Below are 19,882 nucleotides of genomic sequence, written 5' to 3'. Positions count from 1 at the left end.
AGCGACGCGCTTCCGGTTGGGTCCGCAAGCAACACGGCCTTCCTCGCTAACAGCGACGGCGGCGTACAGTTCCGCCTGAAAGGGAAAGCCTCAAAGCGTCAATTTTCCGTAAAAGGAAGAGCGAACGAGGCAAGGGGGACCCCGCATGGAAGCCTTAGCCCATTGCAGCAGTTCCACAGGAGTGGCTAGGGCAGAAAACTGTGCACGAAAGAGAGAAATAGAGTCTTCCTTGCAAGTTCACTTGGAAGGAAGTCCTGCAGTGTTCAGTGTTTCTTAGGATTTAAGCCTTAAATTTAGCACGGGGGCGGGGAGGGGAAAGCCTGATTGTGTTCATGGGGCTTCAATCCAAACAACTGCATAGAAGATTGCACACAGGTGCTGTTCTGCTGTTGTCTCTTAGCATCTGTCTCTTTCTGGAGACAATGGAGGAGTGTGTCAGAGACTGGCTGGAGGAAGAGGAGTAGGGGGAGGCATCCACCAGGGAACCCCCAAGGGGAGCCCAGGAGGCAGAAGGCTCAGAGCCAGGAGATCAGTGGTGGGACACTGGGGAGAGGACAAAGGGAGAAGATTGGGAGGAGGTGCCGAATGCCAAAGGGGCAACAAGGTTTAGTGAGCAGGGAGAGCCTGTGCCAGAGAGTAGTTCAGATTCCGCAGCTGAAGCAGAGGAGGGGAGTCAGGAGGCTGCTGAAGAATCCCAGTAATCTTCCTGTCCTGCTTCAACAAGCTCCCCTCCCCTCCTCCCCCATCTCCCAGAACAAGCAGAATAATGAGGAGGGAAGGACAGAGACCAGAGATATGCACACGCAATTTGAGACTGCTGGGGAAGAGCCTTAGAGACGCATGAAAGACAGGGACCTTCAGTCCTGGCAACTGCTCCATGTATTCCTTGAATAAAGAGATAATGGAGATCTGCTTCCTTTATTGCTAACCTGTGTCTGACTCCAACCCTGATAGAGTGTGCCTTTGTGAGTGAAGTCAAACTGTTGTAAGGTTACAGCGCCTGCTGTGGCTGTAGAGACCAATACAGGAGATAGTTATATATATTGTAGCTGGGGCAGATGAAGGTGTCAGGTTGTGCTGCTACAGATGCATCATGGTGTTTCTTCTCTCTGCGCTCCTCCCAGTGGTCATTCCCCTTTGGCCACTGCTGTGGATTCACAACCTGACTGTTTCCAGGTACTGCAGGGATTCCCAAATGGCAGGGTTGATGTTGCTAGCCTTCATGTCACATTTGCATACAGCTTTGTAATCCAGAGTTGGTCTGCCAGCAGGCCTGATGCCTGAAGCCAGCTCCCTGTAGGGGATCCTTTGGGATCCTGTCATCTTCCATTCTGTGGACATGACCAGCGTAGATATCTGCAAACATGCTGGGAATGTGGGCTTGAGAGAGCACTTTTTCTTTGATATTCTGTCCTAAGTAGATTTAATTTGAGAACTGTTAACAATTTCATAATACTACTAATAATAATAATCACATACTGGTTTTCATAAAAATATCTAGAAAAACTAATGCAGGTTAGTAGCATCACTTTCCTAACTGAACTGGGCCTCAAGCCACTGTCTTGTCACCCTCATTGGGGTCTCAAAGGTAGAGGTTTGTCAATAAATAAATAACTGAAGTGGTTTTGATAATGGACTACATGCATGCTGAGTGGAAGTGCAGATCCAGCAGGGGGGTTCAGACAACAATGAGTGCTGCGTTTTGGGTGGGGAGGAAGCCTCCCACTCCCAGCATTTGATATCTTGCAAGAGACAACTGTAAGAATCATGAGATGGAGCCTCTGAGCATGGGCAGAGCACCCACCTCTCAAAGGTAATTAAAACAACAGCAAATGTATATTGCACACGTTAAAGAACCCGCCCCCCCACCAATTCCACACATACGCGTTTTCTTCATTGCTTTATTGTTAGGGAATTCGAGGATGGGTTTGGAGGCGCGAAGGCGGTAAAATACAGTCCTGCTGAGTAGGCAGTCTGACTAGTCGAGGACCACTTTTCACTAGACGACGGATTTGTCCCGGTCAATGGCACAGCAATAAGGGGCAGCTGCCGAGAAGAAAAACCCTAGTAGAGTTTTCACCGGCTCAAGCGCCTGCTCCCTCGCCCTGCCGGGCACGCGAGCTTCCTTCGGCCGACCGCGAGACGCGCCCGGATCCAGGCTTCTCGCCGTTCATCTCCAGGGCTCGCATTGCAGCCCATCTCTTCGCGGTGGCATCTCCCCGCTGTGAGTGACATCCCGGCCGGCTAATCCCGAGCCACAGCGCTGTCCTCTACTGGCCAATCCCAGGGAGAAGGGGAGATCAAAGCGGAGCATCAAGAGGGCCGGTGACAGGAGGGAGGGAGGAAGGGCTTCACCCAGCATCTCGGGAAAAACAATGGCAAGTAAGACCATGGCAGCAGCAGCAGCAGCTCCTGCTTTCCTGTGCAGGTAATCCGAATAGCAGCAAAGCCCCCGGAGCCACCCAGTCTCCCAGCAACCAGAGCGATGTGCTGAGGTCCCCAGCCTAGGCGGCCATTGCATGGGAAGCGGAGAGGGGGGCAAGAGTCTTCCACGTCCAGCACAAGCGCCCCTGGCTGGTCCTCATCTCTTTGCCCTCCTCGCCAGGGCCACTCTCACAAGTTGCAGACGGGGCTCCGCCAGAGTGTCAAAAGAAGGGGGCGGGGGGGGGCTAACGTCTCCCTCCCTCTTTGGCCTCCGCGATCCTGGGCTGGGCGGGGGGCTGCATTCCCAACCCAGGCAGGTCAGCGTCTCCGGGACTTGCAAGGGACCCGGGTCCTCCTTGCCCGGCGATCGCCTCCGTAAGTGCTGGTGTCATCATCATGGTTTTGTTTAGGCTGCTGCTAACGGGGCCCGGCACGGCCACGCGCGCCCGGCAGGGAGCGAGGAGGTCGGCGCTGACCTCTTAAGCAGGCCACGGAGATGGGTGGAGGCGGTCGGGAGGAGCGCCAGGCCAGCCAGCCACCCCAGGAAAAAAACCCCCAAATCATTCTCGGTTCCCTGACATCCATCATGTGTTGTACCTTTCCCTCGAAGGCTTCCTTTCGCTGTCCTGGTCTGTCACGTTGGGAATTGGGGAAGTGGGACGGGGAGCTGGATTTAGTTCAGAAGTGGCTGGGAACCGACTCATCCCTTGCAATAAGCAGAGCTCTGCCCGGACAAAGTTTCTCTTTGACTCTCTTTCTCTTTCTCTCTCTCAGTGCTTAAGCGCACTTCCATGCAAGGCCCCAGACAAGCGGGCAATTCTTCTTGAGGTTCAACAGGGCCTTTGGGAATACGGGTAAATAGCTCCCCACCCACCTCCACCCAAAAAACCCAGGCTGGTCTTGTATAACAGTGATAATCAATCTTGGGAAATGAAAATCCATTTGCATGTTTGAGCCACACAGTTCTCACTACAGAGCAATTAAATAAGTGAATGAAAAGTCGGGGTGGAGTTTGTTTTAGAAGATAGACTTCTATATAAAAAAGTGTCCCAATGTTCTTTCCTGGTTTCCTTCATTCTCATGAGCATGCTCCTCTCCTGGGAAAAGAAGGACACCTGAAGTGATGGGGAAAGAGTCCTAACCACATACGTACTATGATGGGTGAGGTTCAAAGTGGTTAGGGCTGCTTAGGGATGTGATATTGTGGTCATGGTTGAAAGTTCTTTAAAAATGTCAGCTCTGATGACAACTCAGCTGTAGCAATATTAAGGTAAAAATAGTGTCTGGTTAAAAACAACCCTCAAGGGTTAAAATAAAACTGAGGCTGTTGCAATGCGCTGCACATTTACGAGAGAGTAAGTCCAACTGAACACAGTGGGACTGCTGAATAAACATGCATAGCACCTGAATGCTGGCATATATGTGCAGGGTGAGTTTCTAGCTTTCTCATTTAAAAGAAAAGCATGGTGTGGCAGGAGGAGGAAATGTAAAAAAGGGGGCAAGTGCATTCTAGGAGTTGGAAGAGAAGAAAGATTTAATCATTAGGAACTTTTAGCACAGGGAAAAAAGGCATTTCAATGGCATTTTTTAATTTTTTAAAAAATGGTATTTATTGCTTTTAAACCTTACAAAAAGAAGAAAAGAAAAGAAAAGAAGAAAAGAAGAAAAAATGCAAAAGAGAATACAATACAATACAATACAATACAATACAATATATAAACAATACAGAACACAACATTAACATTAACACATTATACAAAACAAAAGCAAAAACAATTCAGAAAACACACATCATACCATCTCAATATCCTGTCTTTCATTCCCTTGTTTCATCGACCTCCTCTCACCTCCCTTTTTGTGTTCCATTTCTATTAATTGTTTCAGCAAATCCTTTCCATCTTTCTCTATTTTCTGTCATGTAATTATCTTAACATATTTTAACCTTATTTTCCATTAATACTATAATACTTATTTATACTTAATTCCTTAAAATATTTCTACTAAAGCCGTATAATTCCCTTCCAACATTTTTCTAACACTCATTAATTTTACATTATTTCCATATATAGATTTTAAACTTTTTCCAATATTCTTCCACCGTCTCTTCTCCCTGGTCTCGGGTTCTGCCAGTCATTTCCGTCAATTCCATATAGCCCATCAACCTGGTGATCTTCTGTCCGAGGCTCTTAACTCTTTTCCAGGTCCCTTCTGCAAGTCTTCTTCATATTTATAAATGCACTTTACTTTGTCTTCTCCTGATCTTGTTCTTATTTTCCTTCCTTTGATGCTGAAAGGTAGATCTCCGGGAAATTCCCCATCTAGCAATATTTTTATTCCTTCTCGACAAGTCAGCCAAATCTCCATAGTTAGAACTGAAATTCAAAAGATATTTCCAGTCGTGTTTCAAAGTTCCTCCAAGTCTGGCAGTCCCCACAACTCCAGTCTCCTCCTGACCCAAGTCCAGGTCCCAAAGGTCAATAAACCCCTGCATGAGGGGATCTAGCCAACTTTCTTTCTCCAGTCCAAGCGGGGCTCCAATCCTAAAAGTCTGACTTTCTCTAAATTCAGTCTTGAAAGGCATCAACTTATAATCATCAAATTGCAACTGTAAGGCTGGGGCTCTCTCCCTCTCCACTTGTGCCACTTTAGGTTCCACAGCAAAAACTTTCTCCCCCACCTTCTCCTCAATTTGCCATGTCAAAATAGATCCCTGCATCGATTCCTGAATAATTTCTGTACAGTATTAATATTGACTTTTTGTGCCAAATTATCAATTTTTATAGTCCTCGCATCCGTCTTCTTATGAAGCTGTTCCAATGAATCATTAATCTTACATAATGCAACCACTAAGGCTTCTTCTGTCAACATTCTTAACAGTCCAAGGTCAATCCCAGATTCTCACAGTTTTATCTTGCAGGTGGAAATTCCCCCAGCTCAGCTCTTGTAACAATTTCAAAGGCTTCCTCTAGGGGGAAACAATTTCTAATTGTATCAATCCTTTTAAGCACAGTTCAAACAATAAAGTTAGTTTCAATTTTCAGTTACTTTTACTCCTTTTTAAACGCAGAAGGAGACAATGGAAACAATGTATTTCTCTTCTTTAACTTACTGTCAGCAGGCGATCTATTCACAGTCAATGAGCATATCCAAAATTTCACTTTTACTAGCAGCCCGTTTCCAGGTTCAGAGCGGTGGTAATTTGACTTTCTTCACTCTCTCCTGCAGGCTTACGCGATCTTAAATTTCCCCCCTCTTCTCCTGCTTCCAAGGGGGGTTTGATGATTTAACCGATGGAAGTTTAATCCTTTGTGAAAAACTTTCCAAGGCTTTAGCTTGCAGCCTCTTTGCTTCAATCTATTTACAAAAGGGGAAGGCAGACTTCCTGTTTGAAACCTCCCCGTTTCGGTGCCAAATTAAGACGTTTAAAAATCCAATTTTCCATTCTACTCACGGGTAGTTGTTTTAAGATCAAATTGTCCACAGGAAAAGTCAGCGCTCTCCTGCAACAGCAATGCGGCTTCACTCCATGAAAGAAGCAGTCGATTTGAAGCACCGCGCCACTCACCCCATGTCGCTCCGGATCCCCGAAACCGGGTTTCCCTGCGAGTAGGGGAGGCGCAAAAGGTGCCAGCCGAATCCCACGTCCACAAGCTTCTCCCGCCTGTGGTTTTCAGTGGGTCTCCGCCTTCGCCGTGGCAGCCAGACCCTGATTTCCACGGAGCGGATTCCTCCCGATCAGAGGAATTCTGCCATTGCCGGAGGCGCTAACCTGGAAGTCAATGGCATATTTTTTTTAAAAAATGTAGTAATAAATACTATGGAGTGCCCAGAGATAAAATATAACTGCAGTCTTATGCCCACTACCTCCTGTTGGGAGAAGATGCCATTGAACTCAGTGAGACTTGCATACGAGTAAAGATGCCTAGGGTTGTACAGTCATTCTCTTAAAATTCAAGAATTCATGCTCTTTCATTAAAACTAACTTAGCAACAAAAGGAAGTGCTTCACACAATGTATGCATGTAGTTTGTTTTTCGAACTTAACATCACAGGATATTGTTATAGTGAGGATATGTTTAAATGACTTGATTCATTTCAGGAGTACTGATCTGTTGTTAACTAAGCTTCATTGCCAAAAGTGCAGTAGTAAGGATTAATAACAGGCATGGGATATTGCTATTGAGTCTTGCCTTGAAGGCACCTCAAGTACTGTGCCCTTGTTGCTTGTCCACACTCAAGTCCACTCACATGATACTTCTGTAGGTCACCTGACTAGGCCATGTGAGATTCCAGAAGGTCAGCTGGCCACCTGGTGAGTTACTTGATACTCAGCTAAACTTATTTCTACTTTATTGACTCACATCTATGTTTATAGCACATGCCACCATCCAGAAGGCTTGAGCTGAGTAACTATAGTATAGCCTTACTAACGAAACAGAATGTTCTAATTAAAAGAGGAATTCATTGAGACTAGCTTCTGGGGAGATGTGCCTAGGATTGCAGTATTAGTGTTTTAAGGTGGTTAAGAGTTTGGTTCAGATTTCAGCTCAACCATGAATGAACTGGGCTGGTCTTAGGCAGCTCTCCCTCCTCAGCTCTTCATCTATAATATGGTCCTAAGAATACCAGTCTAATTTATAGGGTTGCTGTAAGGATACCTTGGAAGGTAACGACTGATTTATCCTTTCCCCTCTATTGCTAGAGATTAGCCAATAGGACTTCAGAAGAGCAAGGGAAGAAAATGCAAGGAAAGAGCTTTCCCATCAGGCTTCTTGACTGAAGAGGCAAGGAAATGCACTTTGCAGCAGAAAAGTAAGAACTTGGTTGTTCAAGACATCAACCAAGGAGAAGACAACCAAAAGCTCTGGCCTAAAATGAATTATAGCACATCCACTGCGAACACTTTGTACCACAGTGGCACTCGCACTTCCGAGCCAGACCATGGGATGACTGTTGACGGTGCTGGATCAGAAACTGCTACGCTGACTCCTGAAACTAGCAGCTTTAACAGCACCAAAATTCCAGATGTGGCTGGCAATGGTTCTGGCATGGGGACCATGCTGCTGTCCTTCGGCATCATCACTGTGATTGGGTTGGCTGTTGCTATGGTAAGACAGTGTCTACCATGTGGTTCCTATGGGAGGGCTGCAGATTGCTTAGTTCAGGAGCTCCACTATAATATTTCAAGTAGGGTACAAAAATGCCTAAGACTGGGCCAGTCCTTGGGTGCCAGTCTACCTTGATCATGTATCAGTTTAAATGGCATGGCTTTTCACCGAAGGACCCTGGGAATTATTTTCTCATTTGGGTGTTTAAAATCCTCTGTTAGAGATCCCAAGACACCCCTTCTCTCCAAAAACACAGAACTGCCATTTCCTAGGAAAAGGGAATAATTATTAAGTCTAGCTATAGCGTTGGCTTCAGAGATGAAGTCCAAGCCAGTGCATGTCTACCCAGAAGTAAGTCATGTTGCGCTTAATGGGGCTTGCTCCAAGGTAAGCATGTGTATAGGGTTGCAGCCTAAGGTTGCAATCCCATTCATATTTTCCTGAGAGTAAGGTAGTTGAACACAGTGTGACTTGCTTCCAAGGGTTGCACTGTAAATTAAGCTGCAATCCAATATGGGCTTATTTGGGAGTGAGGTTTCCTTCTGATTATGATTTTTTTTCCTTCTGAATTTTTTCCCCTTTATTCCCCTCCCCCCAAGCAGGTTGGGGAAACCGAACCAGGTCGAGGAACAGCGGGATGGCGGCGCTGCGCCTCCCTGCTGTCCCCCGAGCTTGTGGGGCTGGCCGATGTCTGCCCGGCGCGAGGGATGCTCTGCATCAGGGCGCCCCACCCGCCGGGCGGCAGGCTGCTATTCGCAGCGTGGGGAGCCCTGCGGGGAACTCCTGCAAGGCTCCCCACGCTGCGGATGTCTGCCGGGCGCGGGGGGCGCTCTGCTTCAGGGCGCCCCTCGTGCTGGGTGGCAGGCTGCTATCCGCAGCCTAGACATCCCTGCGGGACCTCCCGCAGGGCTGCCTAGGCTGCGGATGTGTTCCCGAAGTGCCGGGCACTCTGCTTCCAGGGCGCCCGACGCTCCAGGAAGCAGGCTGCTATCCGCAGCCTAGACAGCCCTGCGGGACCTCCCACAAGGCTGCCTAGGCTGCGGATGTCTTCCTGAAGCCTGGAGAGCGAGAGGGGTCGGTGAGCACCGACCCCTCTCGCTCTCCAAGCTTCAGCAAAAGCCTGCATTCGCCCCATAGGACGCACCCAGATTTCCCCTTCATTTTTGGAGGGGAAAAAGTGCGTCCTATAGGGCGAAAAATACGGTAGTTCTTCCTAGTGTGCATTCGTGTACACGAATGCCCCAATCCTATACCTGCTTTCCTAGGAGTAAGCCCCATTGCACTCAATGTAATTTTGCATGCCAAAGAGTATACAGTACTTGTTTTTCCTAGGAATTGGTGTGAAAAGGTTTCTCCAGTACTTACAACAACTTTCTGCTTTTCTAGGTTTTATATATCAGGAAGAGGAAACGGTAAGTGCTCCTTGCTGTTGGTAAAGCAATTTTTAGAGACTGATTGTTTCTGTATTTGAAAATCTCCTGTAATTGTAGCACCCTGCTTGTGGTTAACGCTTAGCTGGAATGAAATATTCAAAGCAGCAATAGAGAAATTAAAATAATAATTTATTTGTCAGACAAATAAACGAGAGACACAGTGGTTTATGGTTACCAAAGCTCTGCCCACTCTAGCCCTGATGGCCAGCACTTATATTTCCTCAGCCCAGCCCCTTTGCTCCTCCTTTGGCTGCCTCTGTCCAATCAGCCTCGTTGAAATTCCTATTGGCTGTTTGCTAGAACCAATCATAAAAGATACACCCATTTCCTATTACCTTTTATGGGAGACAAAGAGCTATATTTCCTTCTATCCATAAATGGCAGACAAGTAGCCATATATCTTACATTTGCCTCGACAAGGCACCTTAATTACCAGATCATCTTTGCCCTATTGCCCTATTGCCCTATTGCCCTATTGCCCTATTGCCCTATTCATTCCAAAACAGATGGCTAAAACAGATGGCTCATGGTTTTAAATTTTATCTTAAACAGAGATCTTGGGTTCACCTTCTCACACACCATCAATGAAATAAGAATCTAACATAAGAATCTAACATTTCTTACTTTTAAATCCTTTGCATAATTACATTTAGCCAATAAATTCCATACATTAACATAGACAGATTTTTAGAAGGAAAGGAACTTAGTAAAAACAGCTTCAAAACAGCTTCAAACCTCTTCAATTTACAACTCCCTTTCCCAGCCAGCTGCTGTTCCTATTAGCTCTTGCCCTTTAACCTTAGGAAGATGTGGCTCGAGTCTGATGGGAGGCACCTAGTATTATTTTCTGTTAAACAATAATTTTTACTATTTACCAACTCTTAATTAGTGTTTTTGCAGCTTGATTTTATTCTGTAATATGTAGGGTCACTGTAACCTTTGCTCCCAGCCTGTAATTTCCTTTTACAACTTTGAGAAACGTGTCTCCTGCTACTGCTATAAATCAGAGGGGCCCTGTTTAGGAAGATAAACAGCTGCCAGAGCACTTAGCCAGCTGGTTTCTGCCAGCATGAAACATACAAACATTTGCAAACATATCTTTTTAAGCTCATTTTAAAATACAGATCTTGATCAGATGCCTCATAATAACCTCTGCACTTAGGCAGCAGAGACTGAACCAAGCCAAAGATTGTACCGTTAAAGCAATCTTATACATGCCTCCTCAGAAATAAGTCCCATTGAGTTCAATGAGATTTTTCTCCCAAGTACATACGTATAGGATTTCAGCCTAAATGCAACTTTGGTGATGTGGTCCCTGCTCAGAGTACTTAAATTCTAAACGGTTGCTGAGCAAAAACTGGAACATTGATGATCCTGCGCAGTCTGATAACTTCACAGTGGTGGAATTTTCACTGTCCGTTTCCCCTCTGTAGACTAGAGAAGTTGCGACATCAGCTCATGCCCATGTACAACTTTGATCCTGCTGAAGAACAGGATGAGCTGGAACAAGAGCTGTTGGAGCATGGCAGAGATGCTGCTTCTTTGCAAGCTTCACAGAATAAGGTAATCCTCCCTCCCGCCCCCGACCAAGGCATTGATAGTTTGGTATCTTAAAGGGGTATTGTGATCATCTCTGCTTGCATGGCTCCAGGCTAGACCCACATCAGGTTAGAAGAAGATTTTCTGTGCTGCTTTTCCTTCTGAAGCCATGACTCTTTCCCCCTTTTTCAAAGTACATATATGGGATTGGAATTTGTGATCAATTTTAGTGCCAAAATTAAAAGGTTTCTGTAAGTGATTATAAAGGATTAGCTGAAGTTATTGCAACAATATGTGTGTGTGCGCGCGCAGACACACGCACACAACTTTCTGATTTCAATGGGAGCTGCTTTTAGTAAGTGCACAAAGGATTGCAACCTCTAATGCTAATTAAACGAACTGAGTGGAACCTGAATGCAGGAGACACCTGGAAGATTCATTTGTTCAGCTGAACTGTATAGATGGCAGTTGTAATGGCCCTATAATCATTGTCCTAAATGTGTGAAACTGCTTTTATACTGCATCAGACCATTGGTCCACATAACCCAGTGTTGCCTACTCTTGAATGGCAGTGGCTCTCCAAGGCTTAAGATACAATTCTTCAGACATAAGTTCTTTAAGTAGAGTTTCTGGGATTGAACCTGGTATCTCATGCATGTAAAGCAGGGGTGACCAGGCCTGAAGGATCTCCTTTGGAGTGTGTGTGTGTGTGGTGTGTGTTTTTTTATTACTAGCACTGTGAGGTTCCCCAATGACAGTTGGGTGTAAAATAGTAACTCAGGCCGGCTGGAAGCTCAGCCCAGGAATTTGCGATCAGCACCAGCACCAAACTTGCAAGCTCTTTCACTCAAAAATACATGCCTGGTTCCCCTCCCACCCCCATAAAAAAAATACTTTGCAGCAACATAATTTGTGGGAGTAAAGAGTTTTTGTTGCTGCTGCTGTTTCACCCTTGAGAATACTAAAACCTTGCTAATCTACTGCAAATAGCCAGCAATCATCCATTAGATCCTGACCTACCTTCTGCCTTCATTTAATGTAAAGCAAGTATTGAAGTCAAGATGATACAGAGTGGAACCTATATTGGCTGCAACTCTCAGAGTTCTATAAAAACCATGTGTTAAAAAGTGATGAGGGAGAAACGCTTCACAAATGCTCAGAAGAAATCTTTACTATTGAGCTGCATGCTTCAAATTAAGCTTTTGCATAGAAACAAGTTCCAGAACTGAGCCATGGCTTCCGTAAAGGAGGAGAGGAAAGGAGAAGCGTTAGCTGATCTCACAATGTATGTTTGTTTTCTCTTCGCATTTTCTCTAAAAGCTTAGCCAGCAGGAACAGGAAGATCCGGTATGTTTCTGTGCAGGTGGCGGGAATGGAATAGAGTAGACCCTTCTCTTGTACCTGAACCTATCCTGTAATAGATCAGTAGAGAAATCCTGGTAGCTTTGAGAAACTTATCTTGGCTCGTGATCAGAGCGACAAGCTCATGCCAGCAAAGAACCTGTTCACGTTCACATTGATAACTAAGGAGATTACGAGCTACTGGTTCAGCGTGATGAAATCAGTTCTGCAATATTATAAAAAAAAAAAAACACAAACAGCTTTTGAGGCAGTTTAGCGGGATTTTAAGCCAAAGTGGAACATGCTTAGAAATAGCAGATGGCTTAGAAGTGAGCAGATGGAGCTGCCCCTGGCTATAGGGTGGTAGTGATTGGGTGCCACCAAGTGGGGGTTCTGAAAAGTCAGAGGAGGGTAAGGCTACCTCCTTACCCACCTGGCAGTGCCAGCTCCTTGGGTCCCCTTCCTGACAACACTCCAGTGAGGCGGGTACTGCAGGGGCCTCTCCTAGTGTGTTTTCCTCCCTATTCCAAGTCCAGGGCCATGACAGTAGCAGTTGCAACACCTGCATTCAATTTTTGCTTCATTTATCCCTCCCTGCCCACCTGGTGTTTTTCTTCCCCTAACAATATTTGTTTGTGGACAACCACTTCCTGCCACCCAGGCCACCAGAGAGCAAGAGATTAGTTGTGTGTTTACTTTTACGATACATGGACCTTTAAGAATTTGGCTCACTATTACTTTTGTCATAGGATTGCCTATGAGGGCAACATTTTACAGGTCCCAGAGAAGCAGATGAGGGTAAAGTACACACAAATTCCTTCTTAAATCTGTTTCCACCACCGTCTCTTTCCAATTTCTTTTTTTGGGTTACAGACAAATCAAGGGGTGCTCCAGAGACCTAGTCGCCTTGTGTTCACAGATGTTGCAAACGCCATCAATGCATGAGCAGTGCTTCCTCAGTCCGAGAGACAGGAGGGTGACACCAGCCAGCTAGCAACTTACCACGGACAGTGACCATTGATTCCAGCTGGGGGAGAAGGTGCCAGGAACCAGTGTGAAGCCTGTTGGGAATCTGTTGCCATCAAGAAGCTACTTCACTCAGAGCTTGATTGGTAATGTCAATACCAAGCTGTGTGTGCTGAAAAGTGCAAGGTTATTTGAGATAAATTGATAAGAACATGCATTGTGACAGGCTACAGTTAGGAACGAGAGCATCAGTTTCTAAGGCCTTCCTCCATTGGGTTGTTGTCAGAGTATCCTAACGTCAGAATCTTGCAGGTTAACCCAATCCACTCCATGCAATAGACTCCCATTCTCAGATATGTGGGTGCATCTTTCTGGCACTGGAAGCCTGGGCAGTTGTGTCTGTTATCTGGACTCAAGCCTATATTATGATGTGCACTTGGTTGTCCCATCTCATGTTTCATGCGCATAAGAGGCTGACCTTAAGCATGAGCACAAGGTCCAGAATTTTCCTTGCGACCTTCTATTATATTTCTCCAGCCCAGGTACTCTAGCTAGCTCACCTTGAGGACCATTTGCAAGATGATGCTGTAGAGTGTGGCTTCTAGAAGCTGGGGACTCTCCCATATCAGAAGGGCTACCTCTCCTGAGCACTTAACTAAAGGGAGAGTCTTAAAAGTAGGAGCAGCAATATGTAACTCATGGATTTTGAGATGATTTATCCCATCCTTCTTCAGCCAAGACCAGTTGCTTTTGGAAGAGTATTGTGTGCACATGCATATTCTTGCATATACTTAATCAGATATGGGTTTATGTCCATACAGAACTGTTAAAAGCCTGATCTGTGTCTGCCACAGGATCTGCATTCAAGGTTCTTTTTGCATTCTTTTGAAAATATTCAAGAACATTACAAGAAAAGCAAAAAGCGCAGGACAGTTTTGTATATTAGGTTCTTGTTCTGACCTGGCTCTGTGTTCCATGCTGAAGATATTCCAAATTTTGTGATAGTTACTAAATCGAATAAATCCTACAATGCAGGCAAACCTCAGTACATGTAAGTTAACACAGTTTTATTTTACACCCCTGGTAGGGTGGGAAGGAGAATGTTGTTATTTATTTATACATATATTAAGATAATTTATATCCCAGCTTTCGACTAAAAATAGAATGCTCGAAGGGCTCGGGGTGTAGAATGCAGATTTTGTTTTGCCCCCCTTATTTTCAGCATAGGAACAAGGAAGAGAGGGGATTACCGTTCCTCTGGAACAGCCTTTTCCAATCAGATGCCCTCCATATGTCTTGGACTACATCTCCCATCAGCCCCAGCCAGCCTGAGGGCTGATGGGAGTTGTAGTGTGAAACATCTGCAAAGCACCAGGCTGGCAAATGCTGATGTAGAACACAAGGGAACAATAGTGATGCTGATGTAAAGCCCCATACTGTCTTTGCTGGGAGCTCAGGTTCCTTATGGTTGAACAGGGATATTTTGGAACACTGAAATTTTCTTTTAGAATTGTGAATATGATAGTTTTTGTTCTCCTCCCCAGTGGTGGCTTACATACTCAGGAATTTGCAGTAGCAGCCAGGAGCTGCGTTAGGTCAGTCTTTGTGGTCTGATTATGTCTATGCCTGTTTCTGAAACCCTCTTGATATTTACGTATTTATTAGATTCCTATCCTGTCTTTCCACCTCCACGTTCGAGGAGACAAACCAAATAGCCATTACACGAAACTGCTGTAACAAATCAGTCAAGAAGCATTGAAGTAAAGTACAATCGAAGTACAATCAAAGGGACAGTGTTTCTTGATGGAAAATGGGAGAGCTTAGTTTGGACCCTCCTGCTGTTGGTGGTTGGTTGTGCCCTACGATGTCATTAGTGCACAAAGAGAAAAGCCAAAGCGTGGGCAGGTAAAAAGCCCTTCTGCTATCCACGATCACTGTGCAGTTCAGCATCATAGCTCCTTGTACCCCTCCAGATGTTTTTGACCACAACTCCATCAGCCCCAACCAGGATGACTAATGGTCAGGGAGGATGGGAGATGGAGTGAAGCGTAGAAGGGCCACTGTGCAAGTATTGACATTTGTGGGCATCTGTGCACTTTAGTGCAGGTTCCGAAGCTAACCACAAACTACTTATTTATGTGTGTGCTGCTTATCAGGGCAAAGTAAAGTGTGGCGCAGTATAAGTAGGATTTCATATTGAAGTGTTTGTGGGGGATGAGAGTATCCTGGCTGTTCTCTTCTGTGCTCCCATGAGAGCTACAGCATCCGAAATGCACTTCAGTTTCCATTGGGAACAAAATGGGAAGCTGGGGGGAAAACGTCAGAGAAACCTCATTTCAATCCTTTAACCTTCTAAACCCAGTTTCTCTTTCCTCCCTTGATAGAATTTTTTTGCTTGGCACATTTGTTTCATGCAAGAGGCAGGTTGTGATCATGTAAAGCTGGATCCATATGATAGATTTGAGATGCTCTGCTGTCATGCAGATGAGTAAGTGGCCTGACATATGCAGAGCGGTACTGTTGATGTGTTGTCACTGAATGTGCCCCCCACCCCGGCCTGTGCATGCAAGTTTGCCACTCAGGTCTTTTCTAGACCTGTAAAACGTGTGTGTAGAGGTGTATAATACATATGACTGGCGACGTGAGTATATAGTGTCAAACTCCATGAATTAGAACTTTGCAATCAGTGTTAAGTCTCCCTACTCCCTATGTATCTTCTTCACTTTTGGGGTGTATAATCGCATTGGATCATGAAAACTTTCTCATTCAATGATCATTTCCCGAGGGCATTCACACAAACACCAGTAACACAATTCCCTCCACCAGTCCTACCTGACACTCCTTTTGAAAGAAAGAAAGAGAGAAAGAAAGAAAGAAAGACTCTCAAAAGATTCCAAGGGCTCAGCTGAATCTACAGTTCACAGATATCTTTCACTGTGACTTCAATTTCCATTGCAACCCAGATCTGTAAGACAGCAACCATGGCTGGCATTGATGGCATTCAATAAGGCTGTAGCTTATTCAGTGAAGTATATTGAGGCATTGGAGGTTGGCAGTAAGGCCTCCAACACTGAATTATCAGGTGGTTCGTTAGCAGGCAGCAGCTGCTACTCAGAAGTTGTGCACCACCCTTTGCCAACCATAAGTTTTGGACTACAATGCTCACCTACCCAGGACAGTATATCCTCAAAACATTTGGAGGGCACCTGGTTGGCAAAGGCTGCTCTATTCTTTGCAGTGCTGGGTTTCTTTTTCTCACTGACAGCATTGGCTCTTTAGCATTCTCATCACTGAAGCAAAAAAATAAAATAAAAAATGACTGGAAAATGAAATTTGTTTCCAAAGGCAACAATATGCTCCATGAAGTGCCATTAACTGAAATCCTTGCAATTCTCAGGCACTTGAAAACATAGAGGCTGAGTGATTAACTTACTGCATATTTGGTAGAAATGTGCACTTTGATCATAGGCTGTTTCTGAAGGGCATGCTATATATAGTATGAATGGTTCTGGAAAGGAAATGGGATATTATTACCAGTTCCTTTCTGCCCTGCATCTGGAAGGCTTTCAGTAATGTAGTGCTGATGGCTTCACTGAAAGGGCAGCGCAGGTATTTGTTAGGCTTGTGTACCATCGTATTCTTCGAATGCAATAGCCCTTTCTTACATGGTACTTGGAAGTCTCTGCGTAATGTAGGATAACCATTGCAATATGTTCCTGTATTTGAGACGTTATTAAAATATTTATGTGAAACCAAGCGTGTGTTTTACTTGCTCTGCTTGCTGATCCTGAAGAGTATTACTTGGTAAATGGCTGTCAATGTTTTGTCTGGTATGTGACAGCTTTCTGTAGTAAACTCATAGGGTGAAAAACAGTTGGTGTCCTTGCGCTTATGGGAGGACTTTTGATTCAGCAGAGATGTATGCTAATAGGAGGGGAGATAATTCTTGCTCTATTTGGGACCCACTAGGATGGGGTGGAAGGTGGCCCCCCAACCATCTGGAGGAAATTTTGAGGTGCACTAGTTGCAAGCATGTTTTTAGTCAAATTCAAAGTGCTGGCTATAAGGTCTACAGCAGCCCCTAACCTGCCCCACTACTTAGATCAGCAAGGTTTGGGGAAACACAAGAAAGAGAGTCTTTTCTGTGGTGGCTCCATGGCTCTGGAACGCCTGACCAGCTGCTCTCCAGAAGGCTACCTTACTTCAGACATTTTGGAAGGCCTTGGAGTCCTGCCTGTTTTATATGGCCTATTCATAATCAATGCATTTTGGGGGCTAGTATTTTTTCTTTGAACTCCCAGACTTACAGAAAATACGTTTTGTATTTTGGCCTGAGTGTTCTTTTATTGCTTTGGGAGAGAGTCTGTAGAAATGTCTATTCTGAGTTCTTAAGAATGCAAGCTTGAAGAAGGCAGTCTATATACATAATTTAAAACAAACAAATAACACTCAACGGGAAGCCTCAGCCAATCCCAGAGCCCTGCCATGTGTCCCTCTTTGATACTGTTTGCTACAGTCATGTTTTTACATTTTAAGGTGTACATCTAAAATTGTAAGGCTGCAAGTCACCTCTACATATTTCACAGGAACCATTGACTCTGTGCTGCCATAGTCATTCCTGTCTTTTGCATCCCATCTTCATCATACGTTGCCAATTCAAATAGTCAAAGCTGAGCTACTTTATGATGTGCAAATGTCCCACACTCCCACTGTGCTTATCGCATCTTGTACGAAAGCACAAAGTCCAAGAGAATTAGGAACCAAAAGGTGGTGTTGGAGATACAGGCTTATTAACGGAGAAATCAAAGACCCCCGCCCCACTTCCCACCTCTAAAGGCATAATCTTCCCCCTCTTTTTTGCTCTATCAGTAGATCAGTATCAGCTGTCAAAAGCTCCCCCAAAATTTTTAGACCTCAGATGAAACAGATCCTAGCTTTTCTTCTGCATCATCTCAAGCAGTGATCTTCTGAATAAACATAAACCCAATTTTCTCAGCTGTTTCTGGCCTGCTGCATTTCAAAGACCTTATCTTCATAAGAAAGTCCAGGGATCTTTGAGGTCTGTGCCCATCTGAAAATGCGGCACATAAATGAGGATAAGGCATTCAGGATTTTACAAACAGCAGTGTGTTAGGGCCATGCTGGCTGGGGATGATGTGAGTCCACAACATCTGAAGAGCAACAGCTTCCCCAACCCTGCTATAAAACTGTATAATAAACAAAAACCTATGTATTTGGATTTCTCTTTCTTTAACCAAAGGATGGGTAAATCTGTTGCCCTCTGCATATTGCTGGACTACATTTCCACCATCCCTGATAATTGCCCTTGCTGACTGGGGCTGATGGGAGTTGAAGTCCAACATCTGGAGGGCTATAAGTTAGTGACCCAGATCACCTAGCTGGTTCAGTTGGGCTGAAGAATTGCAGTGCCCCTCTCTAGATGGCGCTGCAGCACAGAAAACAACACATTAGCTCTCTCCTGAGAGCTGCGCTGGTGCTGTAGGACCTAGGCAACCCAAGTCACTTTTTGGAATTCCCTTACAGTGTGATAAATATGTAAAAATGACCTGTTCTTACAGATCAAGGACTAATCCATTTCTTGAGGAAGAGTCTTCTTACAGCACGATGCACTATCCCAAAGCTACATTTGCTCGCAGAAAGGTTGCAACTGTTTCCAGTAAACAAAGATTTCCTTGAGAAGCAGCAAGTACACTAGACTTGCATGGCAATCTTTGCAGTCCAAGCCATTTATGCTGAAAAGGTGAACAACAGCCCTTTATTGGACCAAAGAGATGAGAAGAACCCAAACCCTAGGGCAACTCCTGGGTTACTTTTTTCCAGATCTTCTTTGAAAAAGGGCATATTTACCTCTTGCTTCCCTCCACATGCAGCCATAAACTATGTAAGGCCGTGCATTGACAATCATTTCTCTGGAATAACAGAAACAACTTTTTCCTTGTGGCTACTGTGATATTAACCTTGCTCCAACACCGGTAGCTTGCAAGTAAATGGAGATGGGTGAAATCTGTCTGAACTAGACTCAGAGAAGATTGGATTAAAATCCTGGCTTCCCTCCCACTCCCCTGCCAATCATCCCAGCCTCCAAATCATCCTTCCCATCACTCACCAGTTCTCCATAACACTTACCTCCTCCTTTATTTACGGTAGCTGGCCAGTGCGAGTGGTGGGAGGAGCAATGGTGGTATCTAAGAAGGACAGAGGCCTGTCCCCACTGCCCCTTGCTGTATTACTATGTTGAGTACCAGTAGGAAAGCTGTGGTGGTCCTTGGGATTTGTAGTTTTCCCAAGGCTACTTCCAGGTGGCAGCGGGTGGCCTCCCTCTTCTTCTTTCTCTGAACATCTCTATGTGAAGAAGAGGAAAGCTGAGGCTGATGGGGCAGGTGTTTAGTAGATGGGGAAAGGTGGTGAGTCAGCATTTCCCATGGGCAAAACCCAAAATTCTATAATAAAGCATCAAGCCTCTAAGAAGTGATTCTCTGCTCAACTCAGGCCTACAGATTTATGTTTATGCTCCTAGGACACAAATGCCAATGGACTTTTGAGTGATTGTACATAAGAACCTGCTGCTATTTGCCATTCAATTTTTTCTCATTTATTAAATTTATTAAACACTTTGGGAGTGTGAACATTCATCCTTACACAGCACAAAAAGGTTTTTAAAGAGCACAGTGTTACTTTCATTCCAGGCAAACCCTGATGAGCTCTAATCAACCTCCTTCAGCCCAAATGTACCATTTTAAAAGTGAATGTCTGAATCTTGTGAGATTGGCCGTTGGACTGGGCAAAAATTGATATCAACAGCATGGGGGAAGAACAAGCATTGGGATTCGCTCGACACAGTTGGCCCAGGGAAGGAATTTAATATATTAGAACAAAGAATTGGAAGGTCCCACGGTGGCCAACCAGGGGACACTTCTTGATGGCAAGAGCAGTTTGACAATATAACCAATTCCCTGGAGTGGTGATGGGCTCTCCATCACTGGAGGTCTAACAGAGGCCATCTGTTGGGGATGGTCTAGCTCTGGACTCAAACAATGAGTCCCCTTCCAAC

At 45.0% G+C, this 19,882-nt stretch overlaps 1 protein-coding gene across 1 annotated transcript; it reads left to right on the top strand.

Annotated features, from left to right (window-relative positions):
• Positions 1–2,300: 2,300 nt before the first annotated feature.
• Positions 2,301–16,562, top strand: LOC309527720 (uncharacterized protein C3orf18). Its single transcript, XM_082214621.1, has 5 exons — positions 2,301–2,428; positions 7,126–7,531; positions 8,918–8,943; positions 10,398–10,527; positions 12,718–16,562. The coding sequence occupies exons 2-5, from the start codon at positions 7,298–7,300 to the stop codon at positions 12,787–12,789; spliced, it is 462 nt and encodes a 153-aa protein (XP_082070747.1). The 5' UTR covers positions 2,301–2,428; positions 7,126–7,297; the 3' UTR covers positions 12,790–16,562.
• Positions 16,563–19,882: the final 3,320 nt, after the last annotated feature.

This window comes from Podarcis vaucheri, assembly GCF_965113315.1.
Source record: "Podarcis vaucheri genome assembly, chromosome: 2".
NCBI lineage: Eukaryota > Metazoa > Chordata > Lepidosauria > Squamata > Lacertidae > Podarcis > Podarcis vaucheri.
Note: the sequence above shows the minus strand (reverse complement) of the source record. Positions and strands in the feature narration are given on the sequence as shown.

Excerpts from the sequence above, each read along its gene's own strand:
- LOC309527720 (XM_082214621.1), top strand. The coding sequence starts at position 7,298 with ATGAATTATAGCACATCCACTGCGAACACTTTGTACCACAGTGGCACT. Across the intron at positions 8,944-10,397 it reads TATATCAGGAAGAGGAAACG|ACTAGAGAAGTTGCGACATC; the intron begins GTAAGTGCTCCT and ends TCCCCTCTGTAG. Across the intron at positions 10,528-12,717 it reads TGCAAGCTTCACAGAATAAG|ACAAATCAAGGGGTGCTCCA; the intron begins GTAATCCTCCCT and ends TTTGGGTTACAG.